This window comes from Protopterus annectens, chromosome 3.part0 (assembly GCF_019279795.1).
Source record: "Protopterus annectens isolate FY-2018-M chromosome 3.part0, PAN1.0, whole genome shotgun sequence".
NCBI classification, from domain to species: domain Eukaryota; kingdom Metazoa; phylum Chordata; order Ceratodontiformes; family Protopteridae; genus Protopterus; species Protopterus annectens.
In genome coordinates, this window is record NC_056731.1 from 188,791,931 (window position 1) to 188,809,304 (window position 17,374).

At 40.7% G+C, this 17,374-nt stretch overlaps 1 protein-coding gene across 1 annotated transcript in view; it reads right to left on the minus strand.

Moving 5' to 3' along the window:
* The window catches only part of GTPBP4 (GTP binding protein 4), an 869,480-nt gene that overhangs the window by 723,169 nt on the left and 128,937 nt on the right, over positions 1-17,374 (minus strand). The window contains exon 4 of the mRNA XM_044064686.1: positions 16,347-16,483. Coding sequence (XP_043920621.1) covers positions 16,347-16,483 — 137 coding nt within the window. The remainder of the gene's footprint in view (positions 1-16,346; positions 16,484-17,374) is intronic.

Sequence of the window (17,374 nt, forward strand, 5' to 3'; positions counted from 1 at the left end):
GTAGTTCCCGGGATCCAAGGTGGATCCCCCCTTGTGAACTGGGATAACTGTAGCTGTGCGCCACTCAGTGGGCACAAAGCCTGAGGTGTGGGTATGATTAAACATGACACTTAGGTGAGGTGCCAGTTCATTTTGTAGTTCATGTAGTACACAGCATGGGATGTCATCTGGTCCCATGGATGCTGTATTCTTAGCTTTGGAGAGTGCGTTTTTTTACCTGTGTGGCCGTTATTACCAGAATTTGGCAATCTTCCGGTACTGAGATGGGCCGTTTAGGGGGTGAGAGGGGGGGGTGAAGTTGGCACTGAATCGATCTGTCAGGATATTGGCAATATCCTTGGGATCAGTATATTTAATGCCATTCCACTGTAGCTCAGAGCAGATCTGAGCATTGCCATTTAGATTCTTGACATAGTTATAGAATGCCTTGTGGTTGTCTTTGGAATCTTTGGCAATTTTATTTTCGTAACTAGCTTTGGAGGACTTTACAAGGGATCACAGCTTCTTACTGAGGCTGGTAAGGGAGTTTTTTGCATCGTGGGATTTTCCTCTCTTCTGCAACAGTTTCTTCCTTTTGTTGTAAAGATTGTTTATGGAAGGGGACCACCAAATTGGCTTACTTTTTTTGGAGGAGAGCATCTTGGTTCTAATTGGGATGGCATGATTCATGCATGAGTGGATGTGCTCGTACAGTGCCTTAGTGTAGGACTCCGCAGTCGAACTTTCAGTTCCCGTCTGCATGGGTGTCATGAAGTTTGTCACTTCTGACTTGAGTAGCATGAAGTTGGCTTTGGAGAAGTTTTTTATGGAGGTTTCCTTACTGGGGAGTGGGGGTGGGATGTGGATGTTTAGGGTGATTAGCTTATGGTCTGACCTGACCAACGAGGGGGTGACCATAGGTGTGGAGCATCGATTTTCCATGTTGGTAATTATCAGGTCTAGGATACTGGAGCCCCTGATGGGACTATGGATTAGTTGATCCAGAGCGTTGGAATTTATGAATTCCAAGAACCGTTGGGCAAAGGTGTTGGTACACAAGTAGTTTTCCCAGTTAATGGAAGGGCAGTTGAAATCACCCAGTATTAGGGTGCTTGGTTGTATCTTGATATTTTCCAATATGTTTAGAAAGGTGTAGTGAGAATCTTGGGGCACTGAACAATTCTCTACTGTATTCACAATTAATTACAATCTTCAAACTACTGCACAAGCCCTGAAAAATTCCCATCACTTTACTCCATCATTCAACTTTACACTGCTTAGAAACCTCTGCTTTCCACTGACAAATCACTGCTCTTCATAACTAAACCTAACAACAATGCAGGACACTCCCTGGATTCTCACACACTGCATTGCTAATAGACAGAATAACATCCCGCTCCACTTAAAGAACAGTCGGCAACTGAAAAGACTTTAAATGCCATCTGAAGCAACACCTGATAGATAAATGACTCTGCACCCACACCAGCCCTGGTTAAACTTGTACAACTATAGCTATATGAATTTTGCAATAATACTATCCTGCACAAATCCTGATGTACTATTATTACAACTATACCCTCCTCTATCATCTTGTCTCCCTTATCTTCCTTGTGTCTACTCCCCTACAAAAATATCCAAATACAACCCATGAAATTTATTTTTAATCAAAACTACTTGAAAATGATGTAATTGATGTCAAGGATGTCTGAATGGAACTGTTGTTCATGAATGAAACAGCAAATGACGAAACCATCCAAATGTTGTCCATGATGTTTATATAATGGAGCTTTTCTCACCAAACTTCCGCTGGAAAAGGGCACTGCTTAATCTTACTTTTCCAGAAAACAAATGACAGTACACACACGCACATAGACAACTTTTACTTGATCCAATATACCTTTCACAGAACAAAAAAACAAAGACAAGAGTAAAAACACATTTCATCAAAAACCCAAATCAACGAATCACATTTGACAGAAAAATGTGCAAGGCTATTTAAAAAATCATCACTGCTGGTGCGGTTCTGGATCATAAGAAGTAAAATGTAGATTAGGGTTGACAATATTTGTAACCCAGTTAATGTCCACTGTTATGCTGCACCTCCTCTAGCAGTTTGTATCTCTTTCTTTGCAGTGATTCAGTATGTGAGGAAGGCTTTTCTCCATGGCTGTGTGACTACAAAGTTAGTATATTTAAGTACAGGTGCATGGGGGCTTAGTAAAGAAATGTGTGGGAGTGTAAAAAAAACTTTTGGGGGTATTTTTAATGTACACTGAAATTTCTATGAAAAATGTTTCAATGATTTATGTTTTTGATGAAATTTGTTATGATTAAATAAAATGCAGTCTTATTATATACAAGTGTGTGTGTATGTAAATATATACAAACATAGATACATACACACACATATATATATATATATATATATATATATATATATATATATATATATATATATATATACACATACATATATACATAGATCAACTTCAGTAGATCGAACATATTACAAGTTCGAACCACATATGGCCGAGACCATATGTTCGAACTTGTAATAGTTCGAACACAATAGTAAAAAAGAAAAAACAACAAAAAGCAAAATTAAACTTCTGTAGCGGGGGGACTATGCCCCCCGGCACCCCCAACACCCCCCTTACTTAAATATGCCAACTCCGAGATAGCACTACACTGCGGAAAAGGGAAATCTTCCCGTTCCGCACTGTACGGAGATCTCCATTCAGTCCGATCGAACATTTACAAGTTGGAACATATGGTCTCGGCCATATGAGGTTTGAACTTGTTATATGTTCGATCTACTGAACGGGATCCATATATATATCCACACACACACACACACACACACACACACACACACACACACACAATGTATATATGAATATATATACACACACATATATATATATATATATATATATATATATACACACACACACACACACACACACACACACACATATATATATATATATATATATATAAGACACACACACACACACACACACACATATATATATATATATATATATATATACAAATTTATATATTACTATCAAGTTTCAGAAACTCAAAATTCATATGGTTGAGACCATATGTTAAGAGTTTCTAAAAATTTGGGGCGTGGCTTGGATGGAAGCCTGATAGCAGCATAAAATCTCTGCTCTGCAGCTTTTCAACTTTCCTGACAGGATTTATTACTAAAAATCACCACAAACAATTTCATATTAATAGTTCTATAACATAGAACTCGAAAGCTTTCTTTTGGTGTATGTTTCATCTAAGAATCTCCAGATTTTCCTGTCAAACTAACAAGAAGAAAGAAGGAAGGGAAAACTGAACTTTTTTAGGCAAACTTCAAAGGACAAAACCACCACCGTAACAGGTACAAGCATGCAAAATCTGAAGGTAATGCTACTCAATGCTAGAAGTCTGAACCTCAAAATGCACTCTCTCGAGGCACTCCTAAAAATGGAGAACATCGATATCTGTGCAGTAACTGAGACCTGGTTCAAGGCTCCAGAGAGCACCCCTGCAATACCAGGCTACAACTCTTACCACGCTTTTCGGCCACCAAACCAGGACCGAAACACTAAAGGTGGAGGAGTGTCAATATTCACCAAGGATATTCACACCACCAGGCTAGTTGGCCAACACAATGTGTCTGAAATTCTCCAAGTGCAACTAACACTAGGTAAGACTGCAATCCAAATTGTAGCTTGCTACAGATCCCCCACCATACCCCAAGATTCTCACAACACCTTTCTAAACATACTGGAAAATATTAAGATAGAACCAAACACCCTAATACTGGGTGATTTTAACTACCCTGCCATTAACTGGGAAAACTACTCATGTCCCAATACCTTTGCGCAACAGTTCTTGGAATTCATAAATTCCAACGCCCTGGATCAACTAATTCATAGTCCCACCAGGGACTCCAATATCCTAGACCTGGTCATTACCAACATGGGAAATCAATGCTCCATACCTATGGTCACCCCCTCGTTAGTCAGGTCTGACCATAAGCTAATCACCCTTAACATCCACATCCCACCCCCCAGTAAAGAAACCACCATAAAAAACTTCTCCAAAGCCAACTTCATGCTACTCAAGTCAGAAGTGACAAACTTCATGACACCCATGCAGACGGGAACTGAAAGTTCTACTGCTGAATCCTACACTAAGGCACTGTACGAGCACATCCACTCATGCATGAATCGTGCCATCCCAAATAGAACCAAAATGCTCTCATCCAAAAAGGAAGCCAATCTGGTGGTCCCCTGCCATAAACAAACTTTACAACAAAAGGAAGAAACTTTTGCAGAAAAGAGGAAAATCCCAGGATGCAAAAAACTCCCTTACTAGCATCAGTAAGAAACTGAGATGCCTCATAAAATCCTCCAAAGCTAGTTACGAAAATAAAATTGCCAAAGATTCCAAAGACAACCACAAAGCATTCTATAACTATGTCAAGAATCTAAATGGCAATGCTCAGATCTGCTCTGAGCTAAAACAGAATGGCATTAAATATACTGATCCGAAGGATATTGCCAATATCCTGGCAAATTGATTCAGTGCCAACTTCACCCCCCTCTCACCCCCTGAATGGCCCATCTCAATACCGTAAGATTGCCAAATTCCAGTAATAACGGCCACACAGGTACAAAACGCACTCTCTAAAGCCAAGAATACAGCATCCATGGGACCAGATGACATCCCGGGCTGTGTACTACATGAACTACAATATGAACTGGCACCTCATCTAAGTGTCATGTTTAATCATAGCCTCACCTCAGGTTTCGTGCCCACTGAGTGGCGCAGAGTTACAGTTATCCCAATCCACAAGGGGGGATCCACCTTGGATCCCGGAAACTACCGTCCCATCAGTCTGACAAGCCTCATCTGCAAGGCCATGGAGCGTATTATCATGGAACTTATAAACAAAGACATTGGCAACCTTCAAACACTGGACCCCACCCAGTTTGGGTTTGTGAAGGGCCGAACTTGTCTCCTGAACCTGATTGACTTCTTTGAATCAGTCTCCAGAGCCATGGACAAGGGTAAGGTGGTCCACACAGCCTATCTAGACCTTGCCAAGGCCTTTGACACCATCCCCACTCTGGAATCATAGATAAACTTACTAAGTTGGGCATTAATCCCTATGTCACCCAATGGGTTGCTAAATGGCTTACTGATAGAACCCACACTGTAAAAGTAGCCGACTCCAAATCCAGCTCCAGACAAGTGACAAGTGGAGTACCTCAGGGTTCAGTCCTGGGGCCGCTCTTGTTTGGCATCTACTTCTCTGAAGTACAGGTCAACACTAAGGGTCTCTGGCTAACAAAGTTTGCAGATGACTGCAAACTGGGAGCCATTATTGAATCCCCAAATGATGTGGATACTCTACAAAAGGGCCTTACAGAAACAGATGCTTGGTGCCAGAGCCATGGGATCAAGCTCAATGCTAAGAAATGTATTGTTATCCCCTTTGGGAAAAAACATGTATTCATGAATTACCATATAGGTGGCAGTACACTAAACACAGAAAGTGTGATAAGAGACTTAGGGACACAGGTGGACAGTGGTATCACCTTCGATAACCACATCACCACAACAGTCAGGAAATCCTTCTATGTGGCACACCTCATCACGAAGGGCTTTTCATCCAGAAAAAAGGAGGTCATTGTCCCACTGTACTCATCCCTCATTAGACCCATTATAGAATACAACGCCCCATTTGGTATGTACCTCTCAAGACATCTGCAACTACTGGAAAGGCCTCAGAAATACCTCACTAAAAGAATCACAGGCCTAAAGCAGATGCCCTACGCTGACCACCTTAAAAAACTCCAGCTATACTCTGTTGCATATCGTCTACTCAGAGGCGATCTCTGCTTAACATACAAGGCCATGTCAAACCCAGAGCTGTTGGACATGCTACACTTAAAGAAATCCCAATCCCTCAGAGCTACACGCTCCAGGGATCTAAACCTTGTCATCACAATAAACAAAACATGCTGGAGGGATAGGTTCCGGACCCAGAGACTCCCCAGACTCTGGAAATAGATTGCCCATACATGTCAAGCAGAGTGCCTCTTTGGACCTCTTCAAGAGGAACCTTGACGATTGGATGGGAGAAAGGAAATTCACCCCAGGGATCACGTCAGTCACCCTGCTAGACAGGGGTCCAGGAAAGTAAATAAAGTGGGAAGAAATAGCCAGGGAATTGTTATGGCTAGGCTTGTATAGGCCCTAGGGCTGATAGCCTAGTACCAACCTATGAACCTATTAAAGAAAAGATGAGTTTTTTAAAATCTACACAGCAAGACAGCTCTCTGAAGAAAGAGATACACTCCATTCTGACAAATATCCAAGACCTAATAACAAAAATGGACAAACTAGATACAAAAGTGGATAAAATAAAAGAACATTCCAATAAACAAATTGAAATACTGAGTGACATTCTAAAACAACAGAAAATACAAATTTCAGCAATAGAAGAATCTTTCGCGGCTATTGACAGCAGACTGATAGACGCAGAGAAAAATATAGAAATTCTCCTATTACAAAACAGCAAACTCCTCAATAAAGTAGATGACGTAGAAAACCAAACCAGAAGAAATAACATCAGGATATACGGTATACCAGAAGGAATGGAAGGAGACAATATGATTAACTTTTTGACAACATGGATCCCTAAAACACTAAATTTACCAGAGGCTCTTTCTTTTGGCTTTGAAAGAGCCCATAGATCACTAACTAAAATCCCATCAAACAATAAGAAGACATATCCTAGATCAATAATAGCAAAACTAATGTCTTGGGCTTGGGCTCTCTCTCCTATAAAAATAAATGATCAGATAGTCAGATTTGACAACGACTACTCTACTACTGTTTTTACAAAAAGAAAAACTTTCATTCCTCTCATCAAATCTCTCAAGCAAGCTGGTATTAAGGCACAATTAACATAACCTGCCAAAATTAGACTTTGCCTTCCTGAGGGGAAAAGAACCTTCGAAACTTTAGAAGAAGCAAACACTTTTATAAAGAAGAAGAATCTGTTAACTACAGATCAAATGGATACTACTTCAACATTAAAGAGACAAGCAGCAACAAAGTCTGACTGGACTGTGAAATACAAGAAGAAACTTAAAGACAAATGAACAAATTGTACTTTTTGCCTTTTTTGTCTCCTTTATCTGAAATCTTTTGAATAGTCAACTAACATTCTGATATCACAGATTGCTACAAAGATAAACAAGGTAAAATATGATTTTTATTTTCATTAATATCTCTATTGCTATTTTAAATCAATAATATAGATATATGAAGTAACATAACTTCATCCATCACATTTAGTATAAGCTGCAAGGTACTTAAGAAATGCCTTGCTGTTATTCTTAATAACCTTTAGTAATTAAAATGCATCCATTACATTTAGCATAGGCTGCAAGGTACCTAAGAAATGCCTAGCTGTTATTCTTAATGACTTCCATGAATTAAACTACATCTTGGATAAAGTATATATTATTATTTTATTTATTTATTTTCTCTATTAATACCTAAAAAGTAAACACATAAAAAAAAGTTCATAAAATATAGCTAATGTGACATGTTGGGATTTACATAATTGCAATGTCTCACTTGCAGTGTAGTTACAGTATTCTATGTCTTGATTTTATGAAAACTATAGAGCCTCCTTAAAAGGCTCTGTTTATGTTGTTTAACAAAGTACTGGAAATGTGTCCATTTAGTGAAGCAAGCATGACATATTAGTTATAAATAACCTTTAAGATAGAGCTTATATTTTATGCCTGTTTTTAAACAGTATGGAAGTAAATTTGCTTAAACTGCCGTTTTTCTACAGTACATTAGATTTGCAACACAAATAAACTTGCAGCATTTCGCGAACATTTTTTTAATCATTTGATACATGTTAAATATAATTCCCGCCTTCTTACCTAAATGGCTTTGAAATTAGTATTTTTGAAAGCAGTTCGAGCCTTGTAATCCATCCACGAGCTTCATTTCTTCACGGAAACAACTGAGACGCCTAGCAGGAACTGAACCTCTGACCTCTGAACCTGTAGTTCCTCTTTGAGAGCAACGGACCAATCGGAACGCTGGAAAAACAGCTAAGTAACTCAAAACATAAAACGAGCTTTATTTCAATATACCTGACAAAAATAACTATCTATATGTTTTACAAGGTTTATAATGCTGCTTGAATAAGAAGGTGCTTTTTTGTTGTCAGGGCAACAGTTCCAACGTAATGATCGCACTGCTGTTAATTTGTAGAGTGGTCCTCCTGATTTTGCCTCATACTGTCGTGCTGTTCCTTCTAAAATGCTTCATTTCCTGGTAAAGCACTACATTGCATTCAGGCAGTAACGCAAGAAATACATAGTTATTATTATTTAGAAAATGAAAGTTAATACAACACGGAAAAGACCACAGTGAAGAACTTCTCTAAAGCAAACTTTACACTACTCAAGACTGGTGTGGTATCCTTCAAGGCCCCTGAGCCAGTGGAAACCACAACCAAAGCTGCGGAAGCCCTTACAAATGCCTTCTATGAACACCTCCAGGACTGCATGGATCAGGCAATCCCAAATAAAACCAAGACTCTTTCCACAAAGGGCAAACGTCCAGTCTGGTGAACCCCAGCCATTAACAAACTTTACAATAAGAGGAGAAAGCTATTACATGATAGAACATTACATGATAGAAGTCACCCCTGATCATTATTAGTAAAAAAATACGAGCACTCATAAAATCAACTAAGGCCAATTTTGAGAGAAAAATTGCCATGGATTCAAAGGACAATCATAAGGCCTTTTTCAGCTATGTTAGGAACCTGGGTGGAAACTCCCAGATATGCTCAGAATTAGTCCAAAATGATACAAAAATCACTGAACCCACAGACATTGCCAACATACTGGCAGACAGGTTCAGTGCAAACTTCACCCCCCTCTCCCCCCTAAAGGAGAGATAACTATCCCAGCAGAGTGTAGCCTCCCAGACATCTCAAATGCGTAGGTGAAAGCTGCTCTCTCTAAAGCTAAAAACACAGCATCAATGGGACCGGATGGTGTCCCCGGCTGTGTGCTACACGACCTAAATGAGGAATTAAACCTGCACGTAAGGCAGCTGTTTAATCTCAGCCTTACCACAGGATACGTGCCCAAGGAGTGGCGTACGGCAACTGTGGTCCCACTCCACAAAGGCGGTGCCTCTACGGACCCTGGTAATTACCGCCCCATAAGCTTAACTAGTCTAGTCTGCAAAGCTATGGAGAGGATCATAATGGAGCTCATAAACAAAGATATAGGGGACTTGCAGACATTGGACCCGACCCAGTTTGGCTTCGTCAAGGGCAGATCATGCCTTTTGAACTTGGTCGACTTCTTCGAAACAGTCACCAAGGCCATTGATGAGGGAAAGGCAGTCCATACAGCCTACCTTGACCTTGCAAAGGCCTTCGACACAATACCCCACTCGGGTATTGTAGAAAAACTTACCAGCTTAAATGTAAACGCATATGTCACAAGATGGGTTGCAAACTGGCTTAAGGACAGAACCCACAGGGTTAGAGTTGCTGGCACTATGTCAGACTCCAAGCCAGTCACAAGTGGTGTCCCACAGGGCTCGGTCCTTGGCCCCCTATTGTTCGGCATCTACTTCTCAGAAGTACAGGCCAACATGGGAGGAGTTTGTTGACAAAGTGTGCAGACGACTGCAAACTGGGCGCCATAGTGGAAAGTGCATCGGACACGGATATCCTTCAGTAGGGACTCACGGAAACAGATAGCTGGTGCCAGAGCCATGGCCTGAAGTTAAACGCCAAAAAATGTATAGTCATACCCTTTGGGAAAAACAAGGTAACCCCAAGCTACCATATAGGTGGCAATCCACTAAGCACAGAAGAGGTTATCAGGGACCTGGGGACCCAGGTTGACAGTGGCCTTTCTTTTGACACTCACGTTGCTAAAGTGGTTAGAAAGACCTTCTACATTGCCCACCTGATCATGAAGGGATTCACATCCAGATCTAGTGAGGTCATTGTTCCCCTGTACTCTTCACTTATCAGACCAATGATCGAGTACATTTCCCCATTCAGGATGTATCTCACCCGACATCTGCAGCAATTGGAGAGACCCCAAAAGTTCCTCACCAAAAGGATAAAGGGACTCCAAAATCTGTCATATGCTGCCAGATTGAAGAAACTCCAGCTCTATTCAGTTGCATACCGTCTGCTCAGAGGTGACATGTGCCTGACATACAAGGCCATGTCCAACCCGGAATTAATGGACATGCTCCACCTCAAAAAATCCAAATCCACCAAAACCACTAGAGAAAGCAACTTAAACCTTAGCACGGATATAAATAGGACGTGCTGGAGGGATAGATTTATCACTCAGAGACTCCCTATGCTGTGGAATAAAATCCCGATCCATGTGAGGCAGAGCACCTCGCTGGCTCTGTTCAAGAGAAATCTTGACCTGTGGATGGGAGATCGAGGGTTTATCCTGAATCATCTCTGTGTCACTGCTGGACAGAGGCACAACAAACTAATGGGCACAGTATTTTTTCATATAAGGGGTGGCGTAAGCCACAAAAATTTGGACTAGGCTTATAAATGCCTTAGGGCAGATAGCCTAGTATAAACCTATGAACCTATTAACAGGAATTCAGATAGAGTAAGGTTTTAAAGCCATTATTTCCTGTCTTCGCTGCTGATTGTTCAATAAAGAAGTTAAAAGCTTTGTTATGACTGAGCAGCCACTGTTGTATGTATAATCTATATATGAAGAATAATCAGGAAATAGACAGACAAAATGATTCTGTCTTCCTATAAAAATGCTACACACATTCATATTAATCTTTGGTCTGTAAAACTATCCTTTTGCTGCACTCATTGCTAAGAAAGCCATTCCACCAAAATAAAAACGAGTTGTGAAGTTCCCCCTTTTTGTCCAACAGAACTGCCACTAAATCTTGTGCTAGAATCAAGGGGTCTTGCTCGCAATAACTCATAAGCAATGGACTACCTAATCTACTTGCAGTATTCACCAGCAGTGCCAAACAGCAATAGAAAGAGATGTACTACCTACAAGAAATAAATTGTCATAACATTTTGAAAATGTCATGACTTAATTAGACGTTATTAAGTTAAGGTACTGTCCCCCTTACAAACACACACCTTGAAAAAGTAATACAAGATATTCCATCAGCTCATTGGGGGTGTTGTCCTGATAATGGAAGAGTACCAATAAAAATATAATAAAAAAGCAGTACAGCCACTTAATACAATACATTTTTTGAACATTGGTTATGTGCAGAGATGGTGCACAAATGCATTACATACTAAAGAAGTATTGGTTAAAACGTCAATGCTAAAGTATTCCACCCTTACTTTTTGTAATAATTTTAAGGGATACTGCGTTACACTGTTGCCATAACTTGTTAACTTTATGATGTGATGAGTTTTTTTTCCCTCTAAGTCTTGTCAGTACCTTGCAAGACACATTATGAGAAAATATAGAGATTAACCAAATATTAAATGTTAAAATATTGTGGACTGTCAAAAAATATATGTACTATTGCATACTCTTCTTTTTTATACACTGTTTCCTTAACTTGACACCCCATGAAATGTAACATCTGTAGTAACGTAATGAAATTTTCTTTTTTCTTAAATTTTATATGACCTAGTTTATTCAAACAAACTTTTGTTTTTTGGGGAGGGGAAATGAAGGTTATAATAGAATAAATACTTTATTTAACAGATAGTTTATGCACACACAAATTTAAAAGTTTGTTGTTACCATTCTCTGAATGAGTGATTGTAAGAATAGTAAGGTATTATATATTACTTACATTTAACCTTAAAATATTAGTTCATATAGACTCTACAATATATAACCCTATCTTCTTTTTGGTTATTAATGAAGCGACCCAAACCGCAGAATCCTTTACAAATGCACTCTATGAGCACCTACAGGAATGCATGGATCGTGCCATCCCAAGTAAAACCAAGACTCACTCCTCCAAAAACAGGAGACCAGTCTGGTGGACCCCGGCCATAAATAAGCTATACAACAGAAGGAGGAAACTATTACATGATAAGGCAAAATCCCAAAAAGGGAAGGCATCCCTGATAAGTACTAGCAAGAAACTTCGATCCCTCATAAAATCAGCAAAGGCTAGCTTTGAAAGAAAAATCGCCAAAGACACTAAAGATAATCACAAGGCATTCTTTAGCTACGTCAAGAATCTGGGTGGCAACTCTCAGATCTGCTCTGAGCTGGTGCAAAATGGCACAAAATACACTGAACCCACTGACATTGCCAACATCCTGGCGGACAGGTTCAGTGCAAACTTTACCCCCCCCCCCAAAAGGGCCATTGTCTATCCCAGAAGAATGCAGTCCCCCAGACATCACAGACACACAGGTAAAAGCAGCCCTCTCCAAAGTAAAAAAACACAGCATCAATGGGACCGGATGGTATCCCGGGCTGCTTCTTACACGAGCTCCAAAATGAACTAAACCCTCACATGAACTCACTGTTCCAACTCAGCCTTACCACAGGTTATGTACCCAAAGAATGGCGTACAGTAAAGTACAGTTGTGTACCTACCATAAATGTAGATGTTCGAGTGTATTCACTGTTGCAGTCATTACACTTGGGTTATCCTGCTGGCAGGCGACCCGCAGTCGGCCCGAGTTCCAATGTCTTGGTCCAGCATCGGTTGCTGTCGCCTCTTCCCTGACGTCAGTGCACCAGGGGTATAAAAGTTGCAACCGGCGCCATTTTCTTCAGTTTTTCTTGCCCCAGATGTCAGGTGCCCCCAGACAGGAAGTCTGTAAAGATACAATTATGCCAAAAAACATGCATATATTACTATAAACATTTCCTTCATCTACAAGCAAATACACCACATAGGTAGTATAGAGATGAGAAGTACAGAAAAGTCCCAGCAATGTAAAAAGGGGGATGGTGGGTGGGTAACCTGGACTGCAACAGTGAATACACTCGAACATCTACATTTAATGTAGGTACACCACTGTACTATGTTCATCGTGTTTCACTGTTGCAGTCATTACACTTGGGTAGAATCCAAAAGCTGAGGTTGGGTGGCTGGGTCTAAATTGGATTTGGAGAGGCTACCAAGCCCTGCAGAACTGCAGTGGCAAAGCCCGTTCTGGATTTAGAGTAGAGAGGTAAGTGGTAGTGCTTGGTGAAAGTGTGCACTGAGCACCAGGTTGCAGCTTCTAAAATGTCTTTGGTTGGCATTCTTCTGAGGAAAGCTGCTGAAGTGGCTGCTGCTCTGGTAGAATGAGGCTTAATGCCCTTAGGCACTGACTTGCCATGTTGTGCATAACAGAAGCAGATGTAGTGTCCTATCCATTTCAAGATTGTCTGCTTTGTAATAGGCATTCATTGTGATCCTGCAGCATATGCTACAAACAGTTGCTCACTTTTTCTGAAAGCTTTTGTTTTGTCCAAGTAGAATTGTAGCTGTCTGTGTATATCCAAAGCGTGCAGAAGTCTCTCCCCTTTATTCTGGGGATTTGGGTAAAAAGTAGGTAAATGAACGGTTTGGTTTAAGGCCACATTGGAGACCACTTTTGGCATGAATTTTGGGTTTGATCTAAGGGAAACCCTGTCCTGATGAAAAATGAGGAAAGGTTCCACAGCCATTAATGCCTGTAACTCTGAGACTCTTCTTGCTGAAGTTGTTACTAGGCGCACAGCAGTTTTCCATGAAAATAATTTTAGATCAGCTGTGCTGGCTGGTTCAAAAGGAGGCAGTGTGAGTTTTTCTAAAACACAACTGAGGTCCCAAGTAGGTAATGGTGCTCTCCTTGGGGGACTTATATTTTTTGCCCCTCTAAAGTACTATCGTAGTAGAGGATGTGAAAAAATAGGAGGTTCCGTACTGCAATGAGCTGAAATGGCAGAGGCATGGATTTTAATAGATGAGAAAGATAAGCCTTTGCCCAGCATCTCAGTTAGGTATTGTAAAATCTGAGGTATATTAGGGACAATTGGTTCGAGCCCTTGTGCCTGGTTCCAAGCACAGGATCTCTTCCATTTTTCTGCATAAGATTTCCTAGTGCTGGGCCTCCTGGCTTCTAAAATGACATCCATAACAGCTTTAGAGAGAGGTGCAGTCTGAGTGGCTACATTATCTGCCATGCTGCCAGGTTTAAGGTTCTGAGTTGACTGTGCAGAATCTGATTGTTTTGTTGTGTCAGAAGATGAGGAATTCGAGGTAGATGCCAGGCTGGGCCTTGAGACAAACTCTTTAGGATTGGGTACCAGTGCTGGCGTGGCCAGTCTGGGGCAATCAAGATCATTTTTGGCCTTTCTTGTCTGACTTTTAGTAGCACCTTGGTAAGAAGAGGCATCGGAGGGAAGGCATAGACTGTCAGGCCTTTCCAGCTGAATGATAGAGCATCCACTTTCCATGCTTGAGTGAGATAAGTTCTTGTGCAAAACTTCTGTATTTGGTAATTGTGAGGGGAGGCAAAAAGATCTATGTCTGGGCGTCCCCATTTCCTCGTTATCATGCTGAACACTTGTGGATTTAGCTTCCATTCATGAGGATCCATGAGATTTCTGCTTAGTTCGTCTGCCAGTGTATTTTTTGTTCCTGGCAGGAATTGTGCCTGCAGATGTACTTGATAGGTCAATGTTGTGTTTCACAAAGTCATGGCTTGTCTGCATAGGGGGTAGAAATGTGTGCCCCCCTGCTTGTTTATGTACCACATAACTGTGGTATTGTCCGTCTTTATTAATAGTTGTCCTGGATGAATTAGGTCCTTGAAAGCTGTCAGGGCATTCTGTACAGCTAGCATCTCTTTTTGATTGATGTGAAGATGCATTTGTTCCTTGGGCCACGTGCCCTGAATACATTTTCCTGCCATATGTGCCGCCCAGGCATAATCCGTCGTTGCTATTGTCTGCCTGGCAGTGGGTAAGGTGAAAGGCTGTCCCTTGTTGTGGTGACAGGCCTGGGACCACCATCGAAACTCCTGTTGTAGGCAGGGAATTAAAGTTATGATTGTCTCCAGGCTGTGACAATGCTGAGTCCAAACACTTTTTAGATACCATTGTAGTTTCCTCATATGCAGTTTTGCATATGGAATTAGTAGAATACAGGATGCCATGAAGCCCAGGGCCTGCAGAATTTTTCTTGCAGGGAGCTGGGTTTTTGTTGCCATCATATGAAAGTAATGAGTCAGTTGCCTTTGTTTGTCTGGCGTGAGATAAGCCATCTGGGCAGTTGTATTTAAGCTTGCACCCAGGAATATTATCTCTTGAGAGGGCACTAGTTTTGATTTCTTTTCGTTTACTGTGTACCCTAGGCAAATTAGCAATCTTTTTACGAACGCCAGATGCTTTAGAAGAATGTCCTTGCTCTCTGCTTGAATAAGGCAGTCGTCCAAGTAGGGATATATTTGAATTCCTTTTTGTCTGCAAAATTCAATTACTGGTGCCAGGCATTTTGTGAAGACCCTGGGTGCAGTAGATAAGCCCAAGGGCAGTGCAGAGAATTGGTAATGCATTGAGTCTGCTATGAATCTGAGGTATCTTCTGCAAGATTGTCTGATTGGGACATGCAGGTATGCCTCCTTGAGGTCCAAAGTAACTAGCCAAGCCTTCTTGCCCAGCATGGGCAGAAGTTGCTGTAGTGTGAACATTTTGAATTTTGGAACATCTAGGAAAGTATTTAGGATTGACAGGTCCAGTATTGGTCTCCAGGCTTTGTCCTTTCTGGGTACTAAGAAAAGTCTTGAGTAAAATCCTTGTCCCTGTTCTTGCTGTGGAACTTTTTGAATAGCTCCCATGTCCATAAGAGCAGCAATCTGTTTTTGTGCCTCTACCCATTGGTTTTGTGGCAGGTCTGGCATACCTTTTGGTTTTGGAAGCATGTGGAAGTGGAACCTGTAACCCTGAGAAACAATATTCAGTACCCATTGGGCCTGGGTGATCATGTGCCAATTTTTTGAGAAAAGTGCTAGCTTTCCCCCTGGGGTTCTGTCAAAAGGTAAGTGCTTGGCATTTGTAGAGGGAAGTCATTGGGACTGTTTCCTATAAGGTTGTGATTTGTCTTTCCCTCCTTTGGGGTTCTGCGATTGAGCCAACAAGTCTTCACCTGCATACCAAGAGTATGTGAACATTATTAACAATCTAAAAAAACACCACTTTTGACCCAATGGTGATTTTTTTTGCAAAAAACGCTGCTAGCACCTGCATCTATACACACCTCACCTCCTATTTTTTTTAGACACAAACGCTACACACCTCATTTAAAAAAAATTTTAAACACATTCCTACCTTGTTCCAAGTATTCTAAGCTCTGCTTCTGTCTTTTCATAATAGTGCACATCCGTCCCAAAGCTGCACGTTTTAGCTGTTTGCAGCGATACAATGAATCGCCATACTTCATAAGACGCACGTAATCTTTTGCAACGCTTAAAAAATAAATGAACAAGACAGGTCACGCACCCTGTTCCAGAAGCTGTACATAATCTTTGGCAATGCTTAAAAATAAATGGAGACATGATACTTTATTTAGTAACAGACATTTGTTTTTAACTACTGCTCAATGTGTAATTTCCAGATACTGATAGCAAAACAGCAGTGTTTGGTCTTCCACCCACATCTTTCTAAAGTTCCCAGCACATTTAAACACTTCATGTCAGCAGTGACACATATCTATATTAAGAATAATGCAATGTGCTCCATAACAGTGTTTAACAATTTAAGAGAAAACAGCCAGCTTGATGTCATGCTCAAGAACATCACAGGTGAACATCAGAACTATGCAGCTGAGCCTCATGCATACAACATAAAAAGGTTATAAATTAAGGAAGAAAGGAATGATAATGAAATGATGGGGGGGGTTGAGAAATGAGGAGAGCGTAGAATTTTGGATGCAGTAACTTAAGGGGAGTAACAACCATATAAAACATATTATATTCATAAAGTAGCAGAAAATATATTAACAACTAAGCCACCACGAGAAATGAGATTTTGCCAATTGGGAATGACTGTAAGAAGGGGGTGTGGAAAATAGGTAAGAGGTACTGAAATTTACTGTAGAAAATCAGCAAAGGAACCAAGTTACTGGAAGCAAATAACTAGAAGGGGGGAGAAAGAAAGAAAGGTAAAGTGGGCCAAGCAGAAATTTGGATTGCAGGTTAGAAACTGCTTCCCATACCAGAGACTGTTATCAGTGTATATGCACAAAGACTAAGGGACGGGGAAGTGTTAAGTGAAAGACCAAACTCTGGCAGAGTTTTTATATCAGTCTAGAACAGAAGCAGTTGTTAAAAAAGGGATAATCGCTAGGGCATATAAAA